Source organism: Olea europaea, chromosome 10 (genome assembly GCF_002742605.1).
Source record: "Olea europaea var. sylvestris chromosome 10, O_europaea_v1, whole genome shotgun sequence".
Taxonomy (NCBI): Eukaryota; Viridiplantae; Streptophyta; class Magnoliopsida; order Lamiales; family Oleaceae; genus Olea; species Olea europaea.
In genome coordinates, this window is record NC_036246.1 from 43,738,179 (window position 1) to 43,757,336 (window position 19,158).

The 19,158-nt window shown below is 35.2% G+C and overlaps 1 protein-coding gene across 3 annotated transcripts in view; it reads left to right on the forward strand.

Moving 5' to 3' along the window:
- The window catches only part of LOC111402416 (ubiquinol oxidase 4, chloroplastic/chromoplastic), a 5,407-nt gene extending 2,816 nt beyond the window's left edge, over nucleotides 1–2,591 (forward strand). For 2 of the 3 annotated variants that reach the window (XM_023030708.1, XM_023030707.1), the window contains exons 5-9: nucleotides 292–400; nucleotides 943–1,011; nucleotides 1,341–1,412; nucleotides 1,503–1,550; nucleotides 2,116–2,591. In XM_023030708.1, coding sequence (XP_022886476.1) covers nucleotides 292–400; nucleotides 943–1,011; nucleotides 1,341–1,412; nucleotides 1,503–1,550; nucleotides 2,116–2,336 — 519 coding nt within the window. In that variant the 3' untranslated portion in view covers nucleotides 2,337–2,591. Of the gene's footprint in view, nucleotides 1–291; nucleotides 401–942; nucleotides 1,012–1,340; nucleotides 1,413–1,502; nucleotides 1,551–1,883; nucleotides 1,939–2,115 lie in introns of all 3 variants that reach the window. The other variant, XM_023030709.1, reaches the window with a different exon arrangement.
- The last annotated feature ends 16,567 nt before the right edge of the window (nucleotides 2,592–19,158 follow it).

The window sequence follows — 19,158 nt, forward strand, 5'->3', positions numbered from 1 at the left end:
TTATTTTTGTGGGGGGGGGGGGGGGGGGGGGGTTCTTATTGAAACATCAAAAAATTTAAAATAAAATAAAGAAGAAGAAGGAAGAATAGGGATGCATTCTACGTTGAATTATTCCAGTCCAGAAAGAAAGAAGTTGGAAATATATAGCACAAAAAGGAATCATCTTTCTTATTGCACTTTAAGCGTACAGAAAATTCTAATGTGGTACTGACCTTTTCTATCAATTGCACAAAAATGATATATTTTCTTATTTGATTGATATCAAATGTCCCAATTTTGATGGTATTGCAGGAGTTGGGGGGAAATGCTTGGTGGTTCGATCGGTTCCTTGCTCAACATGTTGCAATATTTTACTATTTTATGACTGCTTTTATGTATGCTTTGAGCCCAAGAATGGCATGTGAGTATGAATTCGTGCTATTACAGCTATATATTTAAAGCTTTAAAAGCTCACTTGCTTTCCTTTATACCCATGTTTCAATATAGGAATTTCTTTTCAATTTCTGGCTCTGTTTCTAACAATCCATTGTAGTTGAAAAGGCAAACATGTCATAATTGTGCAGACTCAAACAAAATGTTGGTCTGCAAGTGGACTATTTAAATGGAAATGTTACTTTAAATTAAAATGTAGTATCACATCTTTTCTGGCAACCTCCCCACTGTGGCGCCCCCCCTCATGTACACCCCTTATGCCAAGTATAAGTGGACTACCTTGTCTTCATTTCTTTTGAATGGATTTATTTTTTTATTTTTTGTCTTGTTTGTTGTCAGTGTTAATCGGCAGAAAAGAATTTCCTCCTGTTCTGCTTTTGCATCAAGCTTCTAAGTTTGTTATATCTTTTCCTAAAAATGAACCAGAGTCTCTTTTTCATTTAGAAAATCACTAGAAGGTTATGTACTATTAAGTAATTTGTGACGTAATAGCTTTCTTCCATTCTGCAGATCATTTCTCTGAATGTGTGGAGACTCATGCATTTGAAACTTATGACAAGTTTATCAAAACTCAAGGAGGTAGTCCCAAATATTTTCGAATCTTCTCTTAGCTTGTGGCATTCTGCATGTCTGCATGTATACTATCACAACTAGGAGATAGCACTATTAACTTACAACTCTATCAATGGCTGTGACTTACATGTATCTCTGATGATCCCAAAGAATTGTTTAAAGATGGAGGAACAAGTAAAAGTAAAAAATTTCTGATATTTCGAGAATGGTTTTCCTGCATCTTTAACGTTCCTCGTTCTTCTTCTGACAAAGAGCAAATGGAAGAAAGAAATAGCTTTCTCTTTATTTTCATGCTGTTAATGGTGGTAATATGTCGTTCTTTGTCCCACCTGCAGAGGAGTTGAAGAAATTGCCTGCACCTACAATTGCGGTTAAATATTACACTGAAGGTGATTTGTACTTATTTGGTAAGTTTTAGTGTTATTGTCCGGGTACACTTTTACGGTGCATTACAGCCTATCAAAATCTAACAATTTTTAGTTGCTTCACCATTTCAGATGAATTTCAAACAGCAAGACTTCCCAATAGTCGACGGCCAAAAATTGGTGAGAATAATATCTTGAATATTTAAAGCTTTGCAATGTTAAGGCATCTTGGGCCATTTAAGGAAACCTAGTGTGAGTTTGTCCAATTGAAATGTTACAGTTTTCTGGCTTCTAAGCTATAACCCCACTTCTTCACAATTCAAGAGTGTAGATATGCAAATTTGAATTTAAATTCCGTAATACCATAGGACATGCTTGTGGACTGAGACAATGCTTAAAAATGTTCCATTTTAATGCCTGCTATAAAATTCTACTGTCTAAAATATTAAGGGAGTGATGTATTTTATTTGGATTTTGTCACTTTTTTCTTTCTTCGTTCTTTTGAGTGCACAGTTGAACTTAGGCAGCAGCCTGCCTCTGAGAATTATTCTACGTGATCAGAAATTTGGCAAGTGTTCCTCAGTACTTTCTTTCTATAGAATTTGTACGACTTTCAACTAGTACTTGTGTCTAAGAGTCGTACAGCCGTGGTACAATTTTGCAGTCAAATTTCTATTTTCCGTGGTTGCATATTGAAAGCATGCTAATAGAAGTTATCTTCTTGTTTGACTGTTTTCTATTCCAGAGAATTTGTACGATGTCTTTATGAACATTAGAGATGATGAAGCAGAGCATTGTAAGACAATGAAAGCCTGTCAGACTCACGGTAGCATCCGCTCCCCTCACTCGTATCCAGAGGATGCACGGGATGATGATTCGGGTTGTATAGTTCCTGAGGCAGACTGTGAAGGCATTGTAGATTGCATAAAGAAATCTGTAAAGGACTCCGGTGCAAAGAAAAAGTGATAAGCATCAAAAAGAGTCGATGAAAATTTTACTGTATTGTAATACCTTTTTTTCCTATAGGAAAATCATCTGTACACATGCATGTATAGCCAAAAAAAATTGCACTTTCTTGGCCTGAAAGAATATAGTTATACCTGAAATGTAATTCTTAAATCCTCGTACTTCAATTTTGTGAGAGGATTTACCTCTTCAATAATTGTATGCAATGAGCAGTCCCATCTTACACACAACATCAATTGTGATGGAGTTAATTAAGCCCTTGTTCGATTCCCATTAAATTAAATTACATTACATTCCATTTTTCTCTCTTCTATTTTCAACCACACAATCTTCCATAAAATAATATTGCACGTAAATCGACAATTTTTCTTTCTTTTTCAATCACTCATTTTTCTAAAAAAATAATATTTCTCCCATTTTCATTTTCAAGTAATGGGAATCAAATAGGGGCTAAATTATTTTTTGATCATCCTGAAGTCGGAGGATTTTCTTAATTTAGTGTCCCACGATTAGTTTTTTCTTTCGGCAAATTGAGAGAAATGGTGACTGAAGTCATTATTGCTCTTTGATGAACTCATTATGGTCCCTCATTTTCTAGAATGAAAAATGCTGGAGTGACTTAAAATTTTTGCCAGAAAAGGTGAGAGTCAGTCACATGCTGTGGGTCCGTAGATGTAAAAAAAAAAAATATTTTTTCCTCCTTTTTTGTTACGGCCTCTGTCAGACATGTTATTGTAGCAAATCCCTCTAGAATACTGAACACGGGCATATGTTTGAAATTAATTGATACTTTGAAATTATTGAGGATATATGTTGTTTGAAATTAATTGATACTTTGAAATTATTGAGGATATATGTCTCGGTAAATAGGGTGGACGAAGGTTGGGCTAAGCAATCGATAGGGGCTCGATGGGAGGGAGATAACCTCCCAATAAATCCAGCTCTATAATTTGAATTGTTTGCTAATACAACTACCTCCGTGCACTGAGGCAACCATATTAAAGCATTTTTGAAGAGTGTTAAATTAATAATTTTGCGAATAAAAAGCAATTTGACATATAACCATGACCGAAACATATGCTTGATTTTATTCACATTTTCTTTGATTGAGGGAGGAAGGAAGGTGATTCCATTTAAGAACCCCAACTTGAGGTAAGATTCTTTGACTTTACTCGGGAAATTTTGGCTATTGTTCTTGGTTTATGGGCATTAGTGATATTAAACTCATATATACGATATGTGTTTAAAGTTCCGAAACATGTATTTGAAATGGGTTTCATGTTTTGGTTTCGATGTGTTGTAAATATAGGAGGGATGAAGAAGAAACAAAAATGAAATTCACAAAAAGTATGGCAACAATAGGAACAAAACCAAAAAATTGTAACAACAAATGTGAAGGTTTGAACGCAGGATTGCTGTCCTTAAACGTTATTTGTCCTCTCTCCAGTGTTTATGAGATGTTTAAGGGTATTCCGGCAAATGGTTTGAAGGATTGTAACAAGCCTTGTAAAGAATTTCACCAAAGCACAAAGTGAAATTCTTCCAAAACTTGAAAAAAACGAAGATAGAATGAATATGAATGTAAACCAGGACTTGATTGTTTTTGGAACAAAGTATGGATTGTAAGATGTTTTCAATCTTTGTAATGTATTTGTTTTGATCATTCATCACCTATTTATAGGCCTCAATTAATACATCACGAAATGGTGCCAAAACAAAATGAAAAGTGGCAACTTTTAATCTAAAACGGCTCCCAAGTTTCAAATTGAAAAACCAGTCAACGGCTATTTTTTTAACATTATGCGTACGCATAGTATAAACCTTGCGTACGCATAGTAGAAGCAAATTTAATTCTGATTTTGCCAAAACACATCTCGTGTAAGCACAAAATTAAGCTACGCACAGGCCAAAAAATCAAATTTTGTATTTTTCAATTTCTTTTGATTCTAGTAATTCCACAATTGAGTCCAACAATTAGTCCATTATCATTCCATTGATTTTGTCTTTAAATGACTTGAATTAATTGATTTTTAAGTGTGTGGTTTCCATGCCTTGAAGGTCTGGATTATGTTTTGGGTTTGAAATGTAAAAGGGGAAGAAGAAAATATGAAGTCGGTGTGAACAATAACGTGCTACTGTTCACAGTGGCCGTTCGCCGGAAAAAAATGATTTTCATGGATTTCATCCTCAGAGTTATTGTAATGGAAAATATGCACTATGCTGGAAATATTAAGTCTACAGAACGAGGTTTTAGTGTTGGATAATCCTATGTGAAGGGGCTAATAATGATAAACAATTTCAAGTTGAAATTTTTGAAGTCAAAATTGAAGATGCAAACTTCTGCAAGTTCAATCTGTTCCTAATAATAGGAGAAAATGAGATATCCGGTACCAATGCGAATGGACAATGGACCTCCCAAGTCTCAAACACATTTGTTCGGGTTGCATGTGAGGTAAGCAAAGCTTCATAAACACTTAAAATGCGCGAAGATATTTGATATTTATTAAACAGCATGCATTATATAATTTAAATACCGAGTTTGTGTAAATTGATTTATCATTTGTAAATGTTTTAACTTCATTTTAAACTAAAAACAAGGACTATTCACTTATTCACCACTCATTTCTATTAATTTATAAATTAAACTTATTAAGAATTCTTCCCAATTGTGAAGACCTGAGCATTTTGAAGAAAATTCTTAAACGAATACACCAAAATACTTCAAACTTTGTTTTATCGAAGAAAATACTGCTTTTCTTTTCTTGGAAAACTTGATAGGAAAATAGTCTACCTTGGTAAGAGATACACTGTGAGACTTATTCTTTTTACATCATTTAGTTTAGTGAAGGCATAAATCAAATAGGATAAAAACCTTGTGCATATAGTATTTGGAGTTTTTTTCAACATAACTTTTAGTATTTTATTTGTTATTTCCTACTTAAATTAGACTTTGATTACTGAATAAAAATGCATTTCCCTCTCTCCCAATTCTCTCCTCTCTCTTCTTCCCTTTCTCCTCCTTTCTTATGTCTTCTCCCTTCTGGTTCTTCATTTTGCGTCATTAGGATTATAATACATGAAAATTGCTTGATCCTTCCGTTGAGTTTTAATTTAATCATGCTAAAAATCAAGAATCACCAAAATTAAATTAATAAAATGAATTCATACCAGCGGAAGCCATTGTTGATATGAATAATAGTTGTAATAGCAGCCAAGATCTTCCTTTCCTTACTCCTCACAAAGTATTAGCTATCAATGGGGCAAGCCAATAAAACATATAGGGAGGAAAGGGGACCTAACCTTTATAAATAGGAGATAATTTGAGTCGTCACATTTACGACTAGAATTCTAATTAGGGTCTTATTCTCGGCTCATATACTTAAAATTACCACATCATATTAATTATAACCCGTAAGGTGTAAAATGCCCAATTGATCACTTAATAAATTTGGTCCAATCACAAATATCATTATGAGCCATACATCTAACCCGTAAAATTTGCAATCGAATGTGAAGCCCACATATGGAATTATTCCAATATTCTCCCACTTGGACAAACATTTGATTGCTATAAAAAAGTTTTAACACCCGGGTTAGAATAAATAGGTGGCCACAAAGCTCCAATGATAACACCTTAAGTAACATGATCCGGTCCAACAAGAACATTAACACCAAACATGGAAGTCGTTACAGCAATTAAGCGATGTAAGATCATTCCACAGCTACAAATGTCAACATCCTTATCGACATGGATCGCCATCCTCCAACCAATGTGGTAGTATGTGGTATGAACTTAGCTCCAAATGTGATAAAAAAAAATTGTGCTAATTCATATCGATCCTCATAATGCTTTTGATCAAAATGAAGCCACATGTCTTCAAAAAAAGACTTATCTTATGTCTTTATATGTCATATCTCGAGATCACAGTAATATTATAAAAAGACATAAGTCAAATGCATGCTCAAAATAGTTCATGGAAAGGGGAAAAAATATCAAAATTTTCCACAATGCTCATATTAACAACATGTGTTTTAAAAACTTTTGAAGCGAGTCCCTTAGTCAAAGGGTCTGCAATCATTACCTCTGTATTGATATGCTCTATTTTCGTCTGCCCATCCTTGACTCTATCTCTAACCACCAAATATTTGATCTCAATATGCTTTGACCCACCAGAACTTTTATTATTCTTTGAAAAGAATACTGCTGCACTGTTATCACAGTAGATGGTGATCAGTCTTGAGATGGAATCAACAACTTTCAAGCCAGAAATAAAATTTCTTAACCAAACGGCTTGAACTGTAGCCCCATAACATGCCACAAATTCAACTTAAATAAAAGAAGATGCCACTAGAGTTTGTTTAGTACTTTTCCAAGAAATAGCATCACAACCAATGTAAAAATATAACCTGAGGTTGATTTCAAATCATCTTGACATCTAGCAAAATTAGAATCTGAATATTCTACCACCTTAAGATGATTTGTACGCTGAAATGTAAGCATATAACTTTCAGTTTTCTTCAAATATCTCATAACTTTCTTAGCTGCTTTCCAATGCTCTTGTCTTGAATTAGACTGAAATCTGCTAAGGACACTTACTGCATAGGTTATATCTGGTCTAGTGCAAACTTGAGCATACATTAAGCTCTCCACATCACTAGCATATGGGATCATCTTCATAGACTCCCTTTCCAGCTCATTCCTTGGATATTGAGTTTTGTTAAATTTATCTCCTTTTATGATAGGTACATCTCCAGGTGCACAGTGTATAGTAAACATTTCTAGAACACGTCGTATATAAGCTTTCTGAGAGAGTTTCAATAAGCCACGATTTCTATCATGATGTATTTCAATACTAAGTACATAGGAAGCTTATCCAAGATCTTTCATCTCAAAATTAGCAGATAACATTTTCTTTATCTCATGAAGCAACCCTAAGTTACTGTTAGCAAGCAGAATGTCATCAACATACAGTACAAGGAAAATAAAATTCCTCCCATTAGTTTTAAGATAAATGCATCGATCAATAGTATTTTCGACAAAATCAAGAGAGGTCACAATCTCATCAAATTTCAAATACCACTGTCGAGATGCTTGCTTGAGACCATATAATAATTTGTTGAACTTACACAGTAAGTTTTCTTTTCCTTTCACAACAAAACCTTCAAATTGTTTCATATAAACCATTTCAAAAAGATCTCCATTCAAAAATGCTATCTTAACATCCATTTGATGAAACTCCAAATTGTAGTGTACCACAAGAGTCATGATAATTCGAAAAGAATCTTTTGATGAAACAGGGGAGAAGGTTTCACCATAATCAATGCCCTCTCGTTGAGTGAAACCTTTTGCAACCAATCTTGCTTTCTTTCGTTCAACATTTTCTTTTGAATCTAATTTTCTTTTGAAAATCTACTTGTTATCTACAGCCTTAGCATCTGGAGGAAGTTCAACAAGATCCCAAACTTTATTCCTTTCCATGGAATTCAGTACATCTTCCACGGCAGTTATCTATTTATCTGTCTCTGGACTTGTTGATACTTGGTTATAAGTTACAGGATCAACAATATGTCCAATATTAAAATCACTCTCCAATAAATATGTAATATAATCATTGGGCAATGCAGATCTTCTTTCCCTTTGTGATCTCCTAATTTGTGGCTCAAAAATCGATTCAATCATTGTTTGAGGAGTTGGAGGTTCCTCAGTTCTTCATTAACAACTTCGATTGGTTGAGAACCAACTCTTTCCTGTATAACAGAAACTGGAACAACAACTTGATTAGGTTCAACAAGAATTTCTCTTAACGTGGAACTCCTACCATCTCCAAAATCATTCTCCAGAAACTTAGCAATAATGGACTCCACAATTCTAGTGCCGCGATCTGGACAGTAAAATATATATCCCTTTGATCTATCTAGATACCCAATAAAATAGTCAGGAGTTGATTTAGGGTCTAATTTCTTTTCAGATGGATTATAAATTCTAACATCAGCTAGACATTGTAACGACCCGACCCCTAGTGGACCGGAACGCTACTTACTTTACTTAGCTTAACCGGTGGTTTAGTAACAAGTGTATACGTTTTAGTGGAAGCTTACATCTTCGGATAATAATTTAAATAACAATACTTCAAATACTTTAAACAAAAACACTGAATCATTTTTCAAACAACAAAATGTAATTTATTTGAAGGAAATATAACTTGTTCTCGCATTCTGCATTATTCAAAACTTTAAAGAAATAACATTGGAAAACATTTCATAAAAATAAATCCAAATCACTTATTCACTGGATTTCCATGGGCTCGTTGTATCACTCTCCATCTTCTCCTCCATCCATGTCCGAGGTAGAATTCCTTCAATCTGTAGAGATGGGATTAAACCCGTGAATTGAAAAACTCAATAGGTGTCATAGGTGCATTCGTGATCAAACTATACATTTTAAAACATTAACTTTATAATTTTTCATACATGTCGTACCCGGAGGTACCATTTGACATGAAGGGATATGCCGTACCCGAGGGCATCATTTGACGTACGAACATTTCTTCAACATAGAGGGGTATGCCGTACTGGAGTACCATTTGACATACAAACATTAACATGAATCGAAACTTATAACTTAACACGATAAACACATTGCACCTCTACCTACCTTGATTGATGCTTTTGAAACTTTGAAAACTTCGATGAAACTTGGACGTTGAAAGAAATGCACTCCTTGGATGTTTGAAAACCGTTGAGAATTAATGCTTGAAAACACTTCTTAAACTTTTAGGAAAAATAGTTTTTCTCTCTCTCTTTTTCTCTCTTCGAAACTCTTTCTTTAGTATGTAAAAGCTCTTGTTTTTGGTGTGAGAAAAAAATGAGTGAAATGAGATCTCTATTTATAGGTAAATATTCCATAACTTAAAGCAAATGAAGGGTTAAATTTCATTTAAGAGAGAAAACATGGGTGTCATTTAAGTTTGAGGTTAAATGCTTCAATTTAATGGGGTTTTTATTGCAAAAAACGTGGGTGGCCCTTTGAGAAAATAATTGATGAAAATAAATATTTAAATTCTAGAGAAAAACGAGAATTTTCATTTCAAGCAGTTTCGGTCGACCGGTTGTAGTCCGATTGACACTGCACAACTTCTAGTGTTTTTATCATAACTTCTTTTCCCGATATCCGATTGAGGTAATTCAAAATGTGTTGGAAAGCTAACTCAAAGAACTACAACTTTTATTTAGATATCATTTTCTAAATTGAGTGTTCCTATGTCAAAAATGGGTCTCAAATGAGACTAAAAATCTGAAGTATACTTTAGTCATCCAATATTCATGTCTTAGTGCCACTAAGGTGTCTAGAATTATTTGGGGTTCTACATCCCCCACACTTTAATTAAAATTTCGTCCTCGAAATGTACCTTCTGATTGGGCGAATAGTGTTGGATACTTGTCTTTGGCTTCTTCTTCTTTTTCCCAAGTGGCTTCTTCTATGCCATGATGATTTCATTGTATTTTAACCAGCTGAATCTCTTTATTCCTTAGTTTATGCACTTTTCGATCCAATATCTTGATTGGTAGTTCCTCGTACGACAAATCTTTCTGTACCTCCAAGGTTTGATAACTCACTACATGATTAAGATCATGTACATACTTTTTTATTATCGATATATGGAACACATTGTGCACTGTCGATAATTCAGGTGGCAAAACTAGTTGTAAGCCACATTTTCGACTCTATCAAGTATCTCGAAAGGTCCGATATATCGGGGTCGTAGCTTGCCTTCCTTTCCAAATCTAAGTACACATTTCATCGGTGCTACTTTCAGAAACACTTTATCCCTAACTTGAAATTCTAAATCCTTCCTTCTTGTATCTGCATAGCTCTTTTGTCGATCCTGTGCTGCCTTTATTCTTGCATGGATCTTATCGATTATCTCGACCGTCCTTTCAACTATTTCTGGTCCTAAAACTCTCTTCTCTCCGACTTCATCCCAACGAACAGGGGATCTACATCTTCTACCATAGAGAGCTTCGTATGGTGCCATTCCAATAGTTGTTTGGAAACTGTTATTATAAGCGAACTCTACTAGAGGTAAGTATGACTCCTAAGTATGACTCCCAATTACCTCCTAAATCCAAAACACATGTTCTCAGCATGTCTTCCAAAATTTGGATGGTCCTTTCAGACTGACCATCGGACTAAGGGAGATATGCTGTACTAAAGTTCAGCTTCGTTTCCATGGCTCCTTGTAGGCTTTTCCAAAATTTGGACGTAAACCTTGGGTCTCTATCAAACATAATGGACACAGGTACGCCGTGTAATCTCACAACCTCCTTAATGTACAACTGTGCTAATTGGTCTAAACTGAATGTCATTTTCACTGGAAGAAAATGAGCTGACTTCGTTAGTCGATTCACTACTACCCATATAGCATTATTTCCTCTTGCTGACTTCGGGAATCCAACCACAAAGTCCATCGTGATATTTTTCCATTTCCATTCAGGTATATCTAGTGGATTTAACAATCCAACTGGTTTTTAGTGTTCTGCCTTAACCTGTTGACATACCATGCACTTCTGCACGTACAACCCTATACTTCTTTTCATATTTCTTCACCAAAATGTATCTCAAAGATCTCAATACATTTTCGTACCACCGGGATGTGCGGTGTACGGGGTGGAATGAACTTTTTTCAATATTTCGTTTCTCAAGGTTTCATCCTTAGGCACGCAAATTCTTCCTCTAAATATCAGTGCCTGATCCTCAGCTACTCCAAAGTCCTTTTTCTTATCGGTACCAACTTCATTCTTAATCTTCTGCAAAAATGAGTCTTTATTTTGTACTTCTATAATTCGATCTCTAAGAGTAGGTCGAATTATTAAAGCTGCTAGACGAGCAGTGACTTGTCCTGGTGTGGTAACCACTTCGATCTGCAACTTTTCCAAGTCCTTAACTAACTCCACTTGAGAGGTGGGTAGTGACGTCAATTGTCCCATTGATTTTCTACTTAGAGCGTCGGTCACAATATTAGCCTTACCCGGATGGTAGTGAATAGTACAGTCGTAATCGTTCACCAATTCCAACCATCGTCTTTGTCGCATATTCAATTCTTTCTGTGTAAAGAAATATTTGAAACTTTTGTGATCTGTGTAGATATCACACTTTCGTCTATACAAGTAGTGTCGCCATATCTTCGAAGCGTGTACTACCGCTGCAAGTTCTAAATCATGCGTCGGGTAGTTCTGCTCACGTTTCTTCAATTGTCTTGAAGTATAGGTTATCACTTTTCTATTCTGCATCTGTACACATTCCAATCCTTGCTTGGATGCATCACTGTATATAACAAACCCTTCCGTACCTTCAGGTATTGTTAATACAGGTGCTGATATCAACTTCTGCTTAAGTTCTTGGAAACTTTGTTGGCTTTTTCCGTCCATTGGAATTTTACTCCCTTCCTTGTAAGCTGCGTCATTGGTCCAGTTATTTTGGAGAATCCTTCTATGAATCTCCTATAATATCCAGCCAATCCTAGAAAACTCCGTACTTCGCCAGCATTTGTTGGTGCTTTCCAGTTGGTTACTGCTTCTACTTTTGCTGGATCTACTTCAATCCCTTGGGCAGTAACTACATATCCAAGAAATCCAACTCGTTCAAGCCAAAACTCGCACTTCTTAAATTTGGCATACAGCTTCTCCTTGCGTAATACCTCTAAGGCTATTCTCAAATGCTCTTCATGTTGCTCCTTACTCTTGGAATATATCAGAATGTCATCGATGAAGATTATGACAAACTTATCCAAGTATTGATGAAACACTTGATTCATCAGGTCCATGAACACTGCAGGTGCATTGGTTAGCCCAAACGGCATCATCGTAAACTCGTAGTGTCCATATCGAGTTCTAAAAGTTGTCCAATCAATTTATCTCCCTATAATCGATGCACATCCTCATGCTTCCATCTTTCTTCTTTTCAAACAACACCAGCGCACCCCATGGAGATACGCTCGGTCGTATGAAGCCCATATCTAGGAGTTCTTGCAACTGCTTCTTTAATTCTTGTAGTTCCTTTGGGCACATTCGGTATGGGGCCTTAGATACTGGTGCCGCCCCGGGAATTAGGTCTATGGTGAATTCCACTTGTCTATCGGGTGGAATACCAGATAGATCTTCTGGAAACACATCTACGAATTCCTGTACTACTGGTACATCTTCAACCCTTATCGTCTCTTGTTTCCCTCCTGAGATACTTACTAGATATCCTTGACATGTTTCTTTTCTCAACATCTTCTCAGCGTGTAAAGCCGATACTAGTCAAATAAGGGGTTTCGTTTTCATTCCAAGGAACGAAAATGGTTCCTCTCCTGGTTTCTAAAATGATACTTCCATTTCCTTACATCGGATGGTGGCGTAATTACAACCTAACCAATCCATGCCTAGTATTACATCAAAATCCTTCATTTCTATCATGTATAGGTTTGCTTCCATTGGTTTTCCCTCAACTTCGATACTTACTGACTTGGTTATTCTATCAGTATTCAACGGGTTGCCCGAAGGAATACTAACTTCTAATGTACCTTCTTATCTTTCGTATCCACCAGATGTGGAGCATACTTTGAAAGTTGATCAAACTTTCTCTCATACTCAGTCAGGGACATAATCTTTTGCTTGAGTTGGAGGAATTCACTTTCTTTGTGATCCCTCAAGGACTGGGAAAAGTACTTGTCCATTACTTCCCCTTTGAATTGCTCCCAAGTCAATTCTGCTTGTTGCTCAGGGGTCCTTGTCCTTGACATTGAGTCCCACCAGTAACTTGCATCACCGGAGAACATGAACTTAGCACACTGGACTTTCTGAGCGTCCGTACACCCTATTAATCGAAATATACGCTCCAACTTGCGAAGCCACTCCTGGATTGCAAGTGGATCAGCTGCTCCGTTGAGGTAGGGGGCTTGTGCCTTCGAAATTGCTCGACCATTGAAACATGGTTTGGAACATTAGGAGCTAGTGGTAGGGGTTGAGGTTAGTTCGGGTTTTGCCTGCCTAGGTCTTGAACCGCTCGGAGGAGGTCTCTTATCAAGTTTTGATTTGCGCGGGCCATTTCAAGGATTTAAATCTAATCCTTATAAGTTCTACGGATCTTCTTTGGTGGAGCTTCATCTTCTGATGAGTCTTCCGCCTCAGGTCCGGACTCTATGTCCATCTCAACCTGTGGCTCAGGCTCAGGATCATTCTCTAAATCATCCTCAGGTTCTTCTTCGGGATCTTCTTCCTCAGCCAAGGGTTCCTCCTCAGGCTCCTCATGGATTATATCATCCCACAAATCAATCAGGGCATGACAATACCTCTCAAACTCGAACAGGTTTGGGTCACCTTCTAACATTTCATCTCTAATCGTGACTCTCATATTTCTCCATTGAGGTGGGAGGGAGTGTATGATGTTATTTATGGCCTCAATATGCGTGATCTCCATACCAGCATTAACCGCCGTCATGCATCTCTCATAGATGTCATACACATGTTCGCTAAGCGGTCGGGTCGAATCAGTTACATAGTTTTCATAGGAATGAATAGCAATTCTATGGTTCAATGCTTCTCTATATGCCCTAACCGTTCTACGAGCCATATCTGTTGCATTTTCACATACATCATACTTTTTCTTTGCTTAAAGAAAACATGCAAATATTTAAATTTTCATATCATGCAATTCCCTTTAAGCCCTTAGCTTTTGCCTAAGTCCATTACATATCTTTAAATAACACATCTCTAAATCATATCAAAGTATCATAACATAAACATAATCATTAACTTTAAACATGAACATACTTGGGCCATAGGATGAGATTGATGGATGGATGCACGATGCCATGGAATACCTTAAACTTTTCATTTTCCTTTTATTAAAAAAAAAAAAAACATACTTGGTCTCAGAACCGGCTAAACCTTGCTCTGATACCACGCTGTAATGCCCCGACCCCTAGTGGACCGGAACGCTACTTACTTTACTTAGTTTAACCGGTGGTTTAGTAACAAGTGTACACGTTTTAGCGGAAGCTTACATCTTCGGATAATAATTTAAATAACAATACTTCAAATATTTTAAACAAAAACACTGAATCATTTTTCAAACAATAAAATGTAATTTATTTGAAGGAAATATAACTTGTTCTCGCATTCTGCGTTATTCAAAACTTTAAAAAAATAATATTGGAAAATATTTCATAAAAATAAATCCAAATCACTTATTCACCGAATTTTCATGGGCTCGTTGCATCACTCTCCATCTTCTCCTCCATCCATGCTCGATGTAGAATTCTTTCAATTTGTAGAGATGGGATTAAACCCGCGAATTGAAAAACTCAATAGGTGTCATAGGTGCATTCGTGATCAAGCTATACATTTCAAAACATTAACTTTATAACTTTTCATACATGCCTTACCCGGAGGCACCATTTGACATGAAGGGATATGCCATACCCGAGGGCACCATTTGATATACGAACATTTCTTCAACATAGAGGGGTATGCCGTACCGGAGTACCATTTGACATACAACCATTAACATAGAGGGATATGTCGTACCGGAGTACCATTTGACATACAAACATTAACATGAATCGAAATTTATAACTTAACACGATTAAACACATTGCACATCTACCTACCTTGATTGATGTTTTTGAAACTTTGAAAACTTGGATTGAAAACTTCGATGAAACTTGGACGTTGAAAGAAATGCATTCCTTGGATGTTTGAAAACCGTTGAGAATTGATGCTTGAAAACACTTCTTAAACTTGTAGGAAAAATAGTTTTCCTCCCTCTCTTTTTCTCTCTTCGAAATTCTTTTTTTAGTATGTAAAAACTCTTGCTTTTGGTGTGAGAAAAAAATGAGTGAAATGAGATATCTATTTATAGGTAAATATTCCATAACTTAAAGCAAATGAAGGGTCAAATTTCATTTAAGAAAGAAAACATGGGTGTCATTTAAGTTTGAGGTTAAATGCTTCAATTTAATGGAGTTTTTATTGCCAAAAACGTGGGTGGCCCTTTGAGAAAATAATTGATGAAAATAAATATTTAAATTCTAGAGAAAAACGAGAATTTTCATTTCAGGCAGTTTCGGTCGACCGGTTGTAGTCCGGTTAACACTGCACAGCTTTTAGTGTTTTTATCATAACTTCTTCTCCCGATATCCGATTGAGGTAATTCAAAATGCGTTGGAAAGCTAATTTAAAGAGCTACAACTTTTATTTAGATATCATTTTTCAAATCGAACGTTTCCTATGTCGAAAATGGGTCTCAAATGAGACTAAAAATTTAAAGTATACTTTAGTTATTCAATATTCATGACTTAGTGCCACTAAGGTGTCTAGAATTATTTGGGGTTCTACAGACATCCCCAAACTTTAAAGTAAGCCAAACTTGGCTTACGTCTTGTCCATAATTCAAAAGGTGTTTTTGCAACGACTTTACTTGAAACTCTATTCAAAATATACACAGCTGTTTTCAAAGTTTCAACCCACAAATATTCAGACATTGTTCTACTCATCATACTTCTAACCATATCTTTTAGGGTTCGATTACGTCTTTCAAAAACACCATTTTGCTCAAGTGTCCCTGACATGGTGTATTGGGGCACTATTCCACACTCTTGTAAAACTTTGCAAAATCACCAATATTTTGACCAGACTCTTCATATTTTCCATAGTACTCACCACCACGATCAGATCTCACAACTTTAATACTTTTTTCACATTATTTTTCTATTTCCAATTTGAAAACTTTGAATTTCTCAAGTGCATGTGATTTATCGTTAATCAAGTAATCATATCCATATCGTGAGAAATCATCAATAAAGGTTATAAAATATTTGTTCCAATATATAGTGGAAGGCAAAGGTCCACTAATATCAGTGTGTATCAAGTCTAAAATTTCATTACTCCTAGTTGAACCCTTCCTTGTAGATTTAGTTAGCTTTCCTCTTATACAATCCACACATGTTTCAAAATCAGAGAAGTCCAAAGAGGAAAGTATCTCATCTTTTACTAATCTTTTCATTCTATCCTTAGAAATATGACCCCAAACGCTTATGCCACAACATAGATGATGATTCACAAATTAAAGTCCTTTTCTTTGATACATTTGTAACACACGAGACATTTCCAAAAGGAGCCAAAGATAATTTATATAAACCATCACATAAAATGTCATTCCTAATCAGACGAGAATCATTAAATAACTCAACCATTCAATTACCAAAATTAAATGTAAAACCACAAGCATCAAGTTTCGGTATAAAAATTAAATTCCGGCTCATTTGCAGTACATAAACTGAATTTTCCAAAACAAGATAAAAACCAGACTATAAAGTCAACTTCACTACTCCTATGAATTCAACATTCACTTGAACTCCATTTGCAACTCTCAATCTTACTTCATTCTCACTTGGCCTCCATTTTCTTGTGAACCCCTGCAAGGAATTCGCAATATAAATACTTGCTTCTGAGTCTAACCACCAAGAATTCAAAGGCACATCTACTAAACAAGACTCAAAACAAACTAAGGCCAAGGGAATACCTGAAGAACTCTTCTTTTTTTCCAACCAAGTCTTAAACTTAAAACAGTCTTTCTGCGGGTTTCTTTTTACAGAACTTGCATTGATCATTTTTCTTTATAACTCCTTTGGGACCACTAAAATTTTTATTCTGCTGACTTTGGTGGGACTTATTACCCTTACGAAACTTAGGTTTATGGTTATGAGAAGGCCTTCTGAGATGGCTGAAAAACTAATTGCACAGTTTCAAGAGTTTCACGGCGCATCCTATACTCTTCTTTGGCACACACTGCTATGAGGTCATTTAAATTTCATTTATCCCGCTGAGCATTGTAAGCAACCTTAAGCTGATTAAACTTGCTACGAAGGCTATTCAAAACATGATAGACCAGGAAAGGTTTCGCAATGGGAATGTTAAGAGTCTTTAGCTTAGATGATATATTTATCATTTTCACGACATGCTCCCTAACACCACTTGTGCCATCATATTTCATGCTCATCAATTTATTCATCAGATCCTCAGTTTCGACTTTATCAAACTCAATAAATTTTTCTTCTATGATATCCATAAAACTTTTGGCATTTTCATTATCGGGGATGACACCTAGAATGGAATCAGATATTGATCGTTTAATGATTTTCAAACAGAGTTTGTTAACCCTCTCCTACTTTTCATGCTCGGCTACATATTCAACGGTACTTTCTCATGCTTTTTCTCCATTGCAAAATCTAAGTTTCAAAGATCAAGTGCTATTTCTGCATCTCGTTTCCATTTCACATAGTTATTCCCAGTCAAGTTTTCAATAGTTGACAATTATTTGAAAGAGACGAGGCATTATAAACTGTGGAAATATAAAATATTACACTTAATATCATCCAAACATAATGCATGCAATGAAATGAATGATAAAATATTCAACTAATTGATATGAGCTATTAATTAGATAATCCGTAATTTAAATCGAAACATATGAATTTCATTACGGTAAGAGCCTAGATGCATCATCATAAAGTCACCTTTAGGTCGACAATACAACATACTATAAAATACTCTTAAAATACATCATATAACTAGTTAACAAAAACCACATTGGTTTTCGAAATACCAATACCTTTGGACAGAAGGAAATTTCTAAACCAAGGTAGACTCGTTAACTGCCTTATGTCATTTTCCAAAACAGCACATATAATAACACATTTGGGCAATATATTATATGTAATAAATCAAAATTATTGCACAAAATAATAATGAGTATGCCACTTTGGCAGCTACCACCCATTTTTATTTCAAAATATTTCTCTTTGTGGGAAAAATAAGGATCATCTCAAATTCCATAAAAATTCAATCACAAAACAATAATTACGTAACAAATCATAATCATTAATCGATAAAAGATAAAGATTCATATGTGATTGAGAGACGAAATTGACAGCAAAATTTCAAAAAATGAAATTTAAATGCATAAATAATGGCAATATTTAAATACATATACAATTTAATGAAAAATATAAAAGTCGTCAATCAAATTATTATTATTATTATTATTATTATTATTATTATTATTATTATTATTATTATTATTATTTAATATATTTTAATCGGGTCAATTATCAAATAAAGTTTTAATTTGGTCAAAAATAAAATTTTAGGGTCAAAAGTTTATAAGTTCAAATTTAAGAGCCCCTTATTGAAAATTACATTTTAATACTAAACACAATTAAAATCAGGTCCTTCAACTATACAAATTACAAGACAGGCCCTCCTTTTATAATTTACAAAACTTAATTCCAATTTGTAATTGCAAACAGGGGCTGGGAAAATTAGTTTTTTGTGACAGAATCCCCCGTCTACCTTAGCTGGTTTTCCACAGAAACTATTTTTTTTTTTTTTTGTTTTCTTTTTGCGGCGCTGGGGGTATCTGGCGCCGCTCCTGCTGGCGATGCAGCGCCTGTGGCAACAACATGCTGCCGCCGATCTACTATGCAAAACCTTTTTTTTTTTTTTTTTATCAACATCGATTCACAATATCACAACAAGAAGAATATGTAAACATGGAATAATTAACAACCAAGCATATTATACAACACACAAAAACCAGATCATGAATTGTCTCAACCTAGAAGCTTCCAACTTTAAATCGGCCACTTGATGATGTTGAATTCAACCATAGGTAGGAGAGTCAACAGGTTATAGGTGTGTGCAGATTGTGTATCCTTTGTTTTTTTTTTTGTTTTTTTTTTTTTGGATTTCTTATCATATGTTTTTATGATGAATATAT